The 15,890-nt window shown below is 44.8% G+C and overlaps 1 protein-coding gene across 2 annotated transcripts in view; it reads left to right on the top strand.

The window, feature by feature from the left end:
• The first annotated feature begins 8,063 nt into the window (after positions 1-8,063).
• LOC307237563 (glypican-5-like) overlaps positions 8,064-15,890 on the top strand; it is a 101,934-nt gene continuing 94,107 nt past the window's right edge. Inside the window, exon 1 of one of the 2 annotated variants that reach the window (XM_080010302.1) lies at positions 8,064-8,598. In XM_080010302.1, coding sequence (XP_079866428.1) covers positions 8,415-8,598 — 184 coding nt within the window. In that variant the 5' untranslated portion in view covers positions 8,064-8,414. The remainder of the gene's footprint in view (positions 8,599-15,890) is intronic. The other variant, XM_080010303.1, reaches the window with a different exon arrangement.

The following is a 15,890-nucleotide window of genomic DNA, read 5'->3' as shown; positions in this document are numbered from 1 at the left end:
CACACACACACACACACACACACACACACAAACACATAAAACAACATGCATAAACAAGCAAAACGAGCCATTGATGACGATGGGGGAGCACGGTCCCCGGGGCGAAACAGATGAAGAGATAAAAGCAGGTGTGAGAGTTGAAAGTTGAGTTGGAGTTGTGTGTTTGTGGTGGAGGGGGGTGGGGGATGGGGTGGGGGGGGGGGGGGGTCGCAGTAGCTTCTGTGTCTCCCCGTCTGGGGGGGGGGGGGGGGGTGTATCGGTTTCAACAGTGCTGGCGGTTGTTTTTGTAGCGGGAGCACTCTGCGCAGGGGTCGAAGGGTGCGGGCGGGGGGGGGGGGAAATTGAATGGGCGGGGGGGGGTCGGCGGCGCGCGGTTTTTGCGCGGACGGATTACGCCGTCGGCACAAAGAGATTAGGGAGCAGCGATCTGTTGTTTTCATCAACCCTTCCCTCCATTTCTCCACTCCACTTCTCCCCCTCCGGCCACCCCATCCCTCCTCTTTCCTCACTGCCGCCGTCCCTCCTTTGGTCTGAAAAGGGTGTCAAACCAGTTAACACACATGTGATGGTTGCTATAAGGGGGGGGGGGGGGGGGGGGGGGGGCAAAGAAGAGCAGCGGCACACTGATGAGTTTGGCAGCGCTGGGGATAAAATGCAAGGTTGTGATGGTGAACATTATCCAAAAGCTCTGCCGAAGAGGCAAACTTTTATCTGGGAGAAATTGGGCTCAAGTTAATTATTACACCACCAAATAACCACATTTTGCAACCCCCGCCCTCCCCTCCCCAGTTCTCATAATGCTCTCCTGACAGGGTTCCACATCGCATCAATTGCCAATTGCTATGATCTAACGGCACCACAATGTACTGTCAAACTGTAGCGGCTCCCCTTTTGTCCGCCCTTCTATGGGAGCTGTGGTCGACTGGCCAAGCACAAAGCACGTCAGTCCATCCAGATCAATCCAGTGCGTGCACCCATATACACACACACACACACACTCACATGCACCCACACACAGACAAACAAAGGCTGGATCTGAACTTTGTGTGCAGCCTATGTGCACGGTCTCAAAAGAAGCGTTTAGTTATATCATCAGAGGTCAGTGCACACACACAGAAGTGATCTGCTGCGGGGTGAATGGGTTAAACTAACACTTGCACCTTCATGAACAACACGACTTTTGTTTTGTGAACCGTACAGCGCGCTCCTTGTGGGCCTTTACCATCTGAATGTTCAAACGTGCAGAGAGAGACACTGACACAACAAACCCGGACACAGACTAACTTAAAAAGAGAGGTGCACAGGAAGGTTTTTGGGATGCATGATAACTGTGTTAGCTCAATGCATGGCTGCAGAGGGGATCAACTAGCCTAGCTCCTGGAAAATTGGGGAAATACATGTTCTTGCAGCTCAAAAGCTGTGTTATAAGTTATGCAGCCCATTAATATCTCTGAACTGGACACACAATTATGAAATTGGTATTCTCCACTGAATCTGGGTAAGGGTAAAAAATTATTTTCCCAAAAAAATGGTATCACTTCAAGGATACTTTCAATTCAATCAACTTTGTTGATATTTGCTTTCATATCCCCTTACTGTAAACCTTCATACTGGTTCTCTCTGTTATTTTTTTTATTTACTGTAAGTAGAGTAGACCTATTATTCTTCCGTTTTTATCTCTTACTCAATTATACCAATATATTAATTGTTGTTGTGTAATTGTGTATTTGTGTATAAAACAGTGTTGCTGTCACAACTAAAGTTCCCTCCGGGTTCTGTCATTGGTTATCTGATTGTTAATACTAAGCTCTTTCAAGCATGTAATGATGTTGAATTGATCCCCCGCTGTAACTGGCTAATGAGGTGTCCATAATAACCTTTCGACGAATCAATTTAACACCATTGAGGAAAAACAGCTGTTGGGAGAACAGTAAAACATCGACGACCGCATGTTGACTTTTGAGAATTCTTCCCTGAGAGTGAAAAAATTGCTCAAAGAAATCCTGTTGCAGTTTTGTGCCTAGGAACATGCGGTGTGGCGCGAGCGTCTGTTTTGGCTGACTGTCGTTTTGAGTCTTCCGTGAGCGTGCTGATGCAGGTGAGGAAGAGGAGGGCGCTGGTGGGACAGACAGTGGGAGCTGAAGATGTCAGACTGTCATTAAAGATTCAGCACAGCTTACTTCCACCCCTGCACATCTCTGCTGGAGAGAAGTGGAGCGTAAGCTTCCCGCCCTGACCAGGAATGTGCAGACATCTGACAGGTCCATATTTGCACATGCAGCACACACACACACACACACACACACACACACACACACACACACACACACACACACACACACACACACACACACACACACACACACACACACACACACACACACATGCACAACCTCCTTTATGCAAAACTGGGACACAGTACTGTGTTGGTGGCTACCTATGTAGCTTCATGGGCCTTGCATATGACTTACATATTCGTCTAATCGGCACGTTTTGCTGTTGTAGTACGAACCCTCTTGAATACAAGATGTTTTATGCTTTGGAGGGATTTTTTGCCCCATTTATTAAGTTCCTTAGCATTCAGCAGCACAGCATGGGGCCGTGTTCTACTTAATCAATCTTCTCAGCACTCATTTACTGCCACTTCCTCCCTCTAGAGATGTCAAGCAGAGGCATGCCTGTAACACCCCTCCTATCCACACACCCACACACACACACACACACACACACACACACACACACACACACACGCACACATGCACACACACATACTGTACTCACCCACCCACCCACACACACACACACACACACAAACACACACGCACACACTGTACTCAGCCACCCACCCACCCACACACACACACACACACACACACACATGCATATGCTTCCCGCTATTCTACCATTCCAGTAAGACAGAGGTGAAATGGGGGAGTGAAGAGCATTATCTCTCAAACAGGCGGTTGAGGGCTCCAATCCAGGGGGTTTAGCCCCCTTTAAGTCCCCTAAATCCCCAGTTTAGAGGGCCACAACTGATCGACTAAAGCCCCCACAGACTGTCTGCTGGGCCCAGACAGAGGACTCCAGGACAGGGGCCTGGAGATGGACCTGCTACCACAACCCCCCAGCAACCCAACCTCTGGCATCTTTAGCCAAATGAAGGGGGGTGACCTTCTAAACCACAGAGGTGCTGCAGTTATAGTCTTTGCAGCATTGTGACACTGGGGTTAAGAGAGAAGGTGCTCTTTTGCAGTAGATGTCATGAAATGACACCAGTTGAAATAGGTGTCTACAATTGTTCAATTGTTTCATTAGTTGCATTTGAGTTATAATAAAAATCGGATTAATAGTAAAATATGCAAAATATATCATATATTTTTTAATTAAATACATGAGTTTGTAAACCAGAATTATTCTGTGTAAACAAATAACTGGCTATCAGATGAAAATGTAAATGTTGACTGGTTGCATGGCTGTCCGTAACAACAGGAATTTGGCTCCATCTTCTGGACATAGTAAAAAGCAACAACCAGTCAATTCGAATGGAATATTCATGTTACATTACATTACATTTATTCATTTAGCAGACGCTTTTTATCCAAAACGACTTACAAGGGAGAATAACATTCAAACTACATTGCGACAGAGATTAGTGTAACAACAACATTAGTGTTACAATAAATACTGCTAGGTGGTGCTAAGTAATTGTAGGTTAGGACAAGAGGTACTCGCTGAAGAGCTGGGTCTTCAAGTGCTTCTTAAAGACAGAGAGGGAGGTCCCCGCTCTGGTCATTTTTGGCAGCTCGTTCCACCAACGTGGAACTACAAATGAGAATAGCCTGGATTGCCGTGGCTGTATGGCCGGCAGAGCCAGGCGACGCTCATTTGACGAGCGCAGCATCCGGGGGGCAACATGTGCTCTTACAAGAGCATTTAAGTAGGCGGGAGCGTTCCCAGCAATCACTCTGTAGGCCAGCATCAGAGACTTGAACTTGATGCGAGCGGCTACAGGTAACCAGTGGAGCTCGATGAGCAGCGGAGTGACATGTGCCCTCTTTGGCTGGTTGAACACCAGTCGCGCCGCTGTTATGTTATACACGTTACGTGAACAAACATGGTATGTGAATATACATGAAAAAAATTCAGCATTAAACAGTACTTTAACAGTACTTCAAATAAACAGTACTTTAAACGTGTTGTCTACCCAGCCTACGTGTCCATGTTGGCCACATAACGTACCAAGTGGGCATGATCTAGAACAGGGCTAATATAAAATGTGTCCCATATAGAAAGCCCATGTGGGCCGAGGGTATGGGCCTCATAGCGGTCCAATATGAGCTAAGCAGGCATGGACTGGAAATGGGCAAACTTCTTAGGACCCATATGGGTTAAATATCATGGGTCCCATATGGGCTTGTCATGTGGTCATGATATTTAACCATGTGGGTTCTAATCAGTTTGCCCAGTTCCAGCCCTTGTCTATGCTGACTGTGTTGGCCTCATAATGGTTAAATTTGGGCCAGGTGGCCAGTCTCAGCAACATGTGTTGCAGGGAAGGAGACATTTTCATTTTCCATTCCATTGATATTTTTTCAGGGTGTTGTGCAGGATAATGCAGATTCTGGATTCTACAGATTATTCCGATTCAGCATGTTCTGGAATGACAAAGAAAATATTATAATAAATAATAAATCATAAATAAAGCCATGACAGAACTGGATATTATAAAACTGCATAACAATATAAAACAGTCAGGATTAAATATAAAACAAGTGGCATATAAACTTAAATGATGAGCAACTGACCATACTGAATCCTATGATTATTGCTAAACTGCTATTCTAATAAATATAACACAGGGCATATAAAAGGCATTAATAGACAAACTACTAAAAGCGTTTACAGCGCCCTCTTTGGTGGGGAAATGTGCTCGCAATGAATAGAACGCCAACGTAAACCATTTTAACTCAATGCATCCACTTAAACAGAGTACACATGACACAGCATCAATTCAAACAACCGAAGACATATACACACTTCTGTCGATCCCATACAATTGCAGATTAACCTGAGAACAGTAATGTCGTTACTTACTGAGCAGCCATAGACTCCAGCTAATCCATGCTGAAAGGACTAATGGGCATAAATGTCTAAAGTCTGGCAAATGACTTCAGTATCGCTCAGTCGCCGCTTTCACTCAAAAATCCACTTTGGTTAAAACAAAAGCAAAATCTAAAAAAATGGTTCATACCCTGAACCCTGTGATGATGCTGATTTTCTGTTAATAACTCATCAACTAACAATCTGGAATGAGTCATTTTGTCAAGGGAAATGAGAACTTTTAACTCTTATACTGTACAGCGATCTCATGTGACACCGGCACCGGCAATTACAGCCTTACTATTACTACCTTGTACTGCCCTTGGAGAACCCTTGAGGTTTAGAGGTTAGCGCATGACTTCGGAGACCCTGTCGCGATGATAGAGCTTGGCCAGTGATTATCAACCTTTCTAACGTCAATTTGATCAGCATTAGGCCCCATTTGATAAAATAGTTAGATATGATAGAGAGTCTATAATAGTTGGAGCTATCACTGAAACTACGATCAAAACAGTCATCGATATTGTAAATTCTCTAACAGTGCTTATCATTACGTTGAGAACCACTGCGCTAGGCAACCATCATTGGTGGAGGATCGGAGTGAAAACGTTTATTAAGATTTAATCGTGAACCACCTTTCCCAATTCGTTCCTGAAAAGATGAGGGCATAATGGAGAAGACAAGGGAGAAGATGTAATCCAGGCAAAGAGCCAACAGTAGATGGTGACACTCTGATCCCGTGGAAAATTGATCTATAAGGATCTCGACCTGCGCTCAGAGGTTCCGAAAAGAATCACACAGTGTCTGCATAGCCACCCTGGGATTAAATCAAATGCTGATCCAGTAAATCAAACGTTGCAATAAAGTAGGGTCCATTGGAATATGTCAGAAGCCTTGAGGCCAGGGGAGAACAAACTCTTATTTAACACTGACATTTAACACACAGTCAAAAGTGCAATAAATTCTTTAAGGGAAAGAACTCGGAGACGAACAACTCCGCAGCCACACAGAGCCGAGGGTTCCCATGAAAGGCGAGAAAAATAGGCCTAGTGAGTTCAAACAAGCCACAAATAGCATCTTCAACCAATGAACCGTCTGGAAAGAAGGTCCCACAGGAACCTGCGAGACGGAAATAGAGCCTCGGATAAAAAAAGCAACGTGACCGCACAATAGGGCCACAGAAGTGTCTGTTAAGAAATGGATGTTGTTTCGTAACTTATCGACGGGAGTATTTATCACTTAACTGTGTAAGTGTTAGATAACAATTAGTGGAAATAACCCCCAAAGCATAGTAGGACCTGCAGTACTGTACTGTAGTGTAACTGTAGTTTATGCCCTTTTAATCGTTTCGATCCACACTGTGTTATTTGTTGAATGAAAGTGTTCCTTTACCTGCGTGGGTTGAAACATATATTGGATGGAGTGGATGTGTGTCATTTTTAGTGCCTAGACCATCACTTCACCTTCTGCGTGTGGCCTTTACTTTCTATTTTTTTTTTTTTTAAAACCAGACCTCTTGTTTTGTTGGTGCACAAGCTCAAGTTCCTGTCAACGTTTATTTTCACTTACTTTTCAAGTAGCGTCTTGGGTCTAAAATGAAATGGAAATCATCGCAATATAGGGGGATATCAAATAACCACTGTGACAAGAAGCAGCCGCTCGAATAGAAAATCAAGGTCTTAATACAAAGGTTTACCTATGTAAGTGAACAACCAACACAGTGATTGGAATGTGTCGTGTCTCGAAGCCAATGAAAAGATTAATTTATTTTTGTTTCCATCTGTTCAAGGAGAACAATCCCTCTCACAGGAGTCGGGGTTGCCATTGTCGCATAAGAAAAGACGGAAAATGAATGAATCCCAAAGAGCATTTTGAGAAATTACGTACCGAGCAAATAATGGCATTCATGTTCTTGTTATTCATGCTATGCTGTTTTTTTGTGTGAACATAAAACTGGAACAAATTAAAACAATCCTCCCGACAGTCATTTATTAATCAAATGAGAAAAAACATAAAATGAGCTAACATCACATAACAATGGTTTCAAACTATAATAATAATAATAATAATAATAATAATAATAATAATAATAATAATAATAATAATAATAATAATAATAATAATAATAATATACCAAATCTCCCACATGGTATGTTATTTATTTAGTGAGTTATTTATTTATTTTGTATTACTGGGATGATATATATTGTTTATGGCTAAACACAGACAGTAACGTTGCATTAAATGTCGTACAGCATAAATGGTACAGGACAGGCTATAGGGCTGCCAGTCGTTGTCTTCGCCACTAGATAGCAGCAAAGTGTATTGAACAAACAGCCCAACGTGCACCAATTTATTAATTCTATAATCGAATAAGAATATTGTCCTTGGTGTTTTCCGGTTTTGTTGAACACATCTGTTCAGTCCCCGATTATCACCATGAATCGGTATGCATTGTCTATAATCCAAATTGTTGTCCCTTTCAGACTTGTCATAAAATCACCCTAACCGTTCTTAAGTATAGTATATTATTTAACTGGCATCTTTAATTAATATTGGCTAAAATATTAATTCATCTTAGCGTTGATTCATTATTCAACGTTTTTCGCAGAATCAGCTTGTCTGTTAGGTGTGTATTTCTTGGCATGCATGCTTCTCTACTGTCATTGTTCTATTATAAAAGATAAAGTGCGTTGTGCTTGTATATATTGTGTCATAGAGGTGTGGCTGCAGGCTGCTGAGGCCAATAGGACTTTTCACCCTCTTCGATCTTTGGATTTTTATTTATTTATATTTCATTAATAATTGTATTTCAAAAAAAAATGTTTTTTGGGGGGGGGGCGGGGGGCTACATTATAGTCAATCATAAGATCACTTCAGATCAATTATAAATGAAAAACAAACCAGCGCGTCTTCATTCAAACAGGCTGTGGACGGAGTAGGAGGGGGCGTGCCCCCACCCTGCAGAGCGGAGTGGGACGGGGCTGCACCCACAGTGGACGAAGCGCCCACTCTGCAGGAGAACACCCCGACTCCCCAAAGTGGGTGCTCACTGCTCATCTCCACCAATAATGTGAAGGTCCGGTGCAAAAAAAAAAAAAAAAAAAAAAACAACAACAACAAAAAAAACAAAAACCCACGCGTGTCAGATGTTCAGAAACTCCCCATCGCTCCACACCGCAGCTCCACGCGTGCCTTTCCATTTTGTTATTTCCACGCGCTCAGTCAATCAGTCAGTCATTCGGTCAGTCGGTTAGTCGGTCAGCCGGTCAGTCGCGGCCAGCGAGGACGCCCGGAGGGAGTGAGATGCGACCATGTCTCGAGGAGCGTGCCCACGCGTGAGCTCCTCCTGCGGGTGGTTCTGGATGGTGTCCGCGGCTTTGCTTGCGGGGACCGCGGTGGTGGACGTGGAGGGATACAGCTGTCACGAGGTCAGGACCGCGTTCCAGCTGCGGCAGATCGATCCGCTGCAGCGCGTGCCCGAGACACCTGGGACAGGTGAGAGAGAGAGAGAGAGAGAGAGAGAGAGAGCGTGAGAGAGAGGGTGTGTGTGTGTGTGTGTGTGAGAGAGAGTGAGAGAGAGTGTGTGTAAATGTACTTAAGTAAATTTTAAAAATGACTATTTTCTGTGATGTCTTACTTTCCACCATTGTTCTTTAGACCAGGTCTGACCAATTCGGGGCTCAGGGATATTAACCCATCACCGATAATAAAAAAAAAACCCCAATACAAAACTAAACCAATGGGAAGTGAATACACAGATGTCTCGATCTGATATTGAACGATTGTAAACTTAGACTTGAATTGAATCCCACAAATCAATATATTTTTCCCTAATCTGTGCTTCCGTCAGAGAACACTCGATTGATAATACTGAGGTACAAACAACGTCATATACTATTTGATCCTTTTATTTTAAAATGGCTGAGCCATGTGCAGTGAGGAGATATAGGTCCATGAATTCACTGCCGTATCATATTGCTTTTCAGAGTCGCTCAGTGGTGATACAGCCTCGTAGTCCGGTCTGGTCTGTTTCTCTCAAGGCTTTAGGGAAGTTTGGACCATTCGCATCGGACCATCCACTGTTTGGAAATCTTAGTTCCCTTGTCATAACTTGTGTATTTACAATCAAATCCAGAAGAGCTCGAGTACAATTTGGTAAAATAATTCATAATTCAAAACATGCCTGGCCCAAATGATGAACCCCTCTTTTCATTATTTATATATATTTTTTTCGAGCAGAGCTGTTGTGCATGCCAACCAGCTGCTTGTCATGCGAGAGGTCCCTTGGGAGCGCTGAAGTGATTTTTGCTAATTTCCTTTGGCAGGCGACTGCTCCGCTGCTGCTGAGGCAGTTTCACAGAAAGCAGTTTGAGAATGACTCAATCTCACAAGCAAGGGTGACTCATCCGTAGATTTTTAATATTCTGTTCAATTCTTGTTGCGTACGACATCGCGACCTTTAACGCTGGATGGGGTGGTCATGTTTCAGAAGTCCCTGACAATGGCACACAAGCGCAGGGACGCTCCTGCCAAGTGCGTACGCCCCGGGCCAGGTCCAGAAACTTTACAATAGACTCCACATCGTCCCCCTCTCACCGTCAAAAAAGAGCATTGTTTTCGGGGTATAACCTGCAGGTTGCTTAACGCCTGCATGCTCAGGACACAATATTTGGTTTGGATAAACATTGCTTTTATATTTAGTGTATATCAGAAGCACAAGTTTCTGGCGATAGGTTAGGCTTCATGCTTCATGGAGCTCATGCTCTGTCACTTGACATTTTATTCTGCAAACCCAGTGGGGCAATTATATGCCTTGGACACCTTGTAACATTGACATTTTATTATTATGTTCTCTATTTTCAAAACCGCGTTAGAATATTTGGGGGAAAGTGCACCTATAGTTTTCCATAGAGCAGCCAGGTATAGTGAACTTCAGGCGTTCACAGGCGTTGTGCTATCATGATCCGCGATGAATTTTCCATAATAAATGAACTTTTTGGTTTTTCACCATTTTCGGCCGAATGTTTCAAACTCAGACGTTGGCGTACCCCGGTGCCGCCTTAAGTGTCACCGCGCTCGAGCCCACATGCAGGGAGACGAGCACCAGATAGCTGAGCGGGAAGCATACCTCCAGGTGCATCCAAACCACTTCATAGGTTTGTCTGGGGCCTCGAGGGCAGGGTCTGACTCGAGCAACCGGGCACGTCAATTTCAATTCCATCGCAGGGGGGGGGCGGTGGGGTGGCGGGGCCGAGAAGGTCGCCTTGTGAAGATGTCACCAGCACGAGCCCTTCTGCGAGCACTTCTGCTGCGTGGCGAGCGTTTGCAGCAAACGGGCGCGGAAGGGGCCGGAGGCTGCGGAGCGTTCGCCGAGCATCGCCCGCGTGCCTCCAGCGATCAGCGTTTTTGTGCGTGACGCGGTGGGGGAACGGTAGGGGACGGCACAAAAGAACCACACGCGCTGATGAGAGCGCGGGAGCCCCTCGCTGCATGACCTCCGACCTTCACGTCACCCAGAGGTCGCTTCTTGGTCGCGTCACCATGTCTTCCTTCATCTTCAGTTGGTCCGTTGTAGTTGTGCGGCGGTTTAGCAGTTAAGTGATTTAATATGGAAAGGTATGTGGCTGTGGAAGTGGAAATACGTTCTAATTGCCTTTCCACAACCGCTTCCAGCTCCATCCAATTTCTTTGACATGTTTTGTCCGGTATCTTGTGCTGCCTTTTTTAAAATGATGATTTCCGGGAAGGATCATTCGGGGTGAGGCGCAGGCTGTCTTCTAAGCACCGACCGGCTAGAGGACCGAGACACAGGGTGAAGGATCTGGTTTGTGTGTTGGTGTGTGTGCCAGTTACGCTGCTCCATTTGAGCTCTCAGATCAAATTCCAAGCAAAACAACCATTGAAATGTGAAGTGGCAAATCTAAAGCTGTTTTTACAGCTTTTGGGTTGGTCTCAGAAGACAGCGCTGCGTTTCATACTTGACTTCTCTTCAAGCACCTGAGCAGTGTGACGTCAGGGAACGTAACAGGCTGTGGGCACTATCAATGGTAGGTTTTATATCATATATGCTTTCGTTATATTATCCTGGTGCTACTACTGTAGGGAATGGTGATCAAGTCATTGATGATGATGATGTGTGGTGGTGATCACACATACTGTAGTGGATGTTGGGAACAACGGATGTTTACAATTTTGCAATGATTGTACTGGAATTATCCACCTGACGATCACATTTTCTTGTGTCGGCTGTATCGCCGGAAAAAAAACGAAACAAAAAAGAATCTGGACAGTGCTGGGTAGTGCTTCTCAGTTTGAAAATAAATCACGCGAATACAGGCCTTCAATCCGCTTGATTCAAAGTGCATGCTAAAACTGGTGTTTATGACGGGCCTATAAAGAGGGTGCAGTTTTTAATAATATGTGTCTAAATCAAACTGTCTCCTGACTGAAATACTCGCCTGTCTCTCCAGACAGCCAGTGACTGGCCTTTGGGCCAGATCTGATAAACTGCTGTTTTACGTCCAGATTCACGGTTATCAGAGACCGGGAAATCAATGGTCTGAAGCCGGCTATCCTGTGATCACTTTTTAAAAATCGAGATTGCTGCATACTGTGGTGCGCTGCCAAAGCCTCCATATTTGGGATTACAGAGGGACGTGGATGTCTCTGGCCCGGCCCGTGGAGATTCATCCAAGCCGGTGGAGAGACGCTCAGACAGACACGTCTAACCTGCCTCATGGTTCAGATTCGACTTTGTGGGTTCGGAGAGAGCGGTCGCTCTGGGGTCTGGTTTTTCTGCACAGAACACTCATTTAAACAACATCACACGGGAGGGAGAGCTGGTGTATGTCAGAGTGTGATACTGCTCTTATACAGCAGCCTGATCCAGTTGTGGGATTGTTGCTGGTTCGCAAAGATAGTTCCTTCAATGTCCCATGGTCGAACACTTTCCGTCTACAGACGGAGTGAAGCAGGGAAGCGCGTCATAAAAGTCCCGACTGTGATGCCGCACTTTAGCACTCATGGAAAACCAATCAAATCACTCCATTGGAACTAACGGTTGTATAAAGGTCCAAAAAATTGGATAAGCAGATATGCGAGGCTATTGCGACGCCATCTAATCGTTCTGTGATTAAGCGCCTCATTAACAGCTCTTTAAAACACAGCGACTGAGAAATTGAGCTATTGTAATCCGTAGGGTGAATTTGGGCGGGGTCATGTGTTAATGGTAAAGGAATGGGAACAGAGCATGTTATCACATGTCGCCACATCCTTAACCAGTTACAGCGTTAAATAGTTTGGCAGGCTTTCAAAGCCGAGCGTGTTCTTTGATTGGCTGCAGTTATTTTAGTAAAACTTGACCTTTCTCACGGAGGGGGCATGCACGTGGCGCACACCTCTTGCTCCAAACACAAATTAGAGCTCCTTAAAGAGTGTGTGTTTCTTTTTTTTTTTTTTTAAGGGTTCGAAAAACCATTTTCTCCCATATAATGGTTTAGAATTTGGATAGCTGATTTTACGGTATGTGCTGCCAAATGATGTGCCAATAAGACAGCCCTAATGTTTACCTTTCATTTCAACTTGTCATGGCGAAGCGCAGTAAAAGGTGAAAGGTTGAGCTCAGTTGTTCAGCTTTGGAAAAAATCTTCACCCAAAATGAGTTAAACCGACAGTTAAAGGCTACTGTGTTAATCTTGCATAACTAACTCAACCCCTTGTTGATGGAAGACACATGATACAGCATACTTTATGATGCCCAGAATTGTTAAAATTGAGGAAAGATATTTTAGCAAATCTAAATATTATTTTTACAGTTTAGGGCCCAGAGTATTAACATTGTTACGTGCACTTTGGTCTGCGAGACTTGGGGAGAACCATTTGGAATTGATTATAGCCAGTGACACTTTTTTTTAAGTGTCCACCGGATTTCATATTCCAGTCAATCTTGTATATTTTTATATATTTTCATACATATAAATATATAATGGACAAATAAGAGCGTAGGATAGGATTCTGCTCGGGTACTGTATCCTGGTATTTTCTGCTATAATTTTGCCCATGGTCAGCTTTCTGTGTGGACGCTTGCTGCTGCTCCTCTGCGACCGGATCCTCGTCCTCCTTCCTTTCAACCCCACCCAAACCCCTCCCACATAGTGTGGCACAGGAACCCAATGCCAATCACTGTGGGCAGGTCTCCAAAAGCCAAACATTCCAGAAGCGACTCAGGGCCGTCCAAAAAAAAAAGGGGGCAGTTATGCATCTCGGGGGGGCTGTTTGAACCGTGTTTTCATTCGGCGGCGGTCGATCCTGAGCCCGGCGAATCAATACCGAGTAAATACCCTGCAAGTCCAGTGGACGGGATGACTTCAAAGACCGGCCCGTTTCCTGGGGCAAGAAGAAGGGCGAGCGAAGCAATATCTGAGAGAACCAACCCCAACTGCATTAATTGCTCACGAAGTCTAACAAAGTTACTCCTGTTCCCGAAAAAAATATCAACACAGCAACATCAGGAAGCCCCCCGCCTCCCAGTCATCAACACTTCTTGAAGTCAAAACAGAATTTGCACTCCACATCAAGCGGCGCATATAAACCAAACTATACGCTGAGATGTGTGTGTGTGTGTGTGTGTGTGTGTGCGTGTGTGTGTTTAGGATAGTCACAACATTTCCTCTTCAGCAGTTTGTCTAACTTCCCAGTCATGAATATACCGCAGCACGCGGCGTCGGGGCGGGTTGCGTTTGAAACGTCGCGAGTTCAAGACCCAAGCGGCTTTTGGCCCGCGCAGTGAAAAGGAACCGATGGATTAAAAACCGTGATTAGCAAGTTGAGATCTGTGAAGGACAGCGTGGCTTTCAAACGGGAGGAATCACCCCTCGGGTGTTCCCCACTTGGGAAGGAGGGGGAAGAGGATTTAGAGCGTTCATCCTTTATTACTCTGATAAAGAAGGAATGAAAGAAACGAACCTGGTTTTGTATCCGCCACCCTTGGGTATCTCTCATCACTATTTTGAACTTAAACACGAGGTCAGCTTCTTCAAATGTTGGTGCATACACAGCTTTAGATTCCTTTGGCAGCAAATACGAACAATAAAAACAACTTAGTTTACCATTATGCCCGAGGAAAGTAGCCGGAGCCAGTTTAAAAAAAACCCACTACACTACACTGTACTTAAGTTGCACACAATATGTCGGGGGTTACAATAAGTTTGACCTCTTTTTTTCTTTTTTTGAGATCTGTGACTTTTTGATTGTTTAGAAAGCTCATTTCATATAATTTTGGGCTTTTGTTTTAACCTTCAACCTTGAACCAGTCCAACTCCAGCCAGGGAAAACATATCATTTGAAAGGGGTTTTTCAGGGCAAAGCGTGCACTTTACTCGTGCGACCCAGTGCGAGCGCAAGATGTGTGAGTGCAGCCATGATTCCAATCAGCGCCGTGGAATATGTGTGACACAGTCAGCCTGTCCTGTCTGCTTAGGTGGCTTTGACTCCCTCAGTATCGCTTACACCGTGCTGTTACTCACGAGGGACTGAGAGGCCGGGGCCGGATTCCACTGTGAGACCCTGGATATTAATTTCATATCAGGGATGACAAACAGAGGAGAGGAAAAGACCCCGCCGGCGCAGAGGACGGGGTCAGGGACGGTGGTAGAAAGTCAACGGTGACCATGTAAAGTCAATACTGGCGAGGCGAGGCGCGGGGGGCCCTACGGTTACGAAGAAGAGGCGTTTCTTCAATTTAAAGTAACCAGGGCTATCACAATTATCGCATAATGGTGCAATCACAATTATTTGAGGTCATCGCAATCATTTAGTAGGATTGTAGGATTATTCAATCAGACAGTATGTTTCCATCAAAATGTCAAAATGGCAGATGAACTGCCTTCCAAAATGTCTATGATTCACAAATTTTCTTCCTAAGGTGGATGTGTATGACACTATTATAGTGGCGTACAATGAACATAAAATACAATTGAATTGTTAACCGCAATTATTTCCATGACAATTAATCACCAACTGAAATTCCATGGTGGTGACGTGGCTTTGTCCTGACATCAGATGGGGCAGTGGAGCAGGTACGGTAACGATTTGGACGCCGCAGAAGGGCCTGGTGCACGCGGTAGACATGATGGGACTGAACGGTGCGGCGCAGTCAGTCATGACTTCAGCGCTCCGGCTCTGCCGCGGGGACAAGTGGAGCGTCATCGGGTAATTAAGCGTCAGCCGGACCAAGCAAATGGCGGAGAGGGGACCGAAACAGGCAATCGAGAATGCAGTCCTATTGTGTTTCACGGATGGATTTGGTTGGGAGGCACCGGTCTCGCGGCGTGTCCCAAGGCCGCGCTTTGGGCTCTGGTTACACCACCTGCCTCAAACCGCCCACTTCCAATCCCTTCTCCTACTCGGATGGGGTTATCATCGGAAGTCTCTACATTATTAAAAAACAACATTTAAAACAGTGTCCACGTGCATCTCACTTCAACTGTTTATGTGTGTGTTTGTTTGTGTTTTTGTATGCGCGTGGTTATTATAATTCATTTGTAACACCGACTGCACTTTTTATAACCAATGCTAAGTGTGCACAGCCGGTGATGTCATGACAGTGCCTGTGCAGCATGTGCAGCCGGTGAAAAGTCGGTAGTTTGAGCGAACCCTACTCATGGAATTACGTAGATTATTCTCGTGGTGATTGTATTAGAAACAATTGTACACGTTGCATTAAGAATTGCTAAAGCATCGCTTGTTGATGGAAAACTAAAGTGTGTTTGCGTCAGAAAAAGAGAGAG

The sequence above is a fragment of the Zeus faber genome (assembly GCF_960531495.2).
Source record: "Zeus faber genome assembly, chromosome: 12".
NCBI classification, from domain to species: Eukaryota; Metazoa; Chordata; class Actinopteri; order Zeiformes; family Zeidae; genus Zeus; species Zeus faber.
This window is presented reverse-complemented; position numbering and strand designations above follow the sequence as displayed.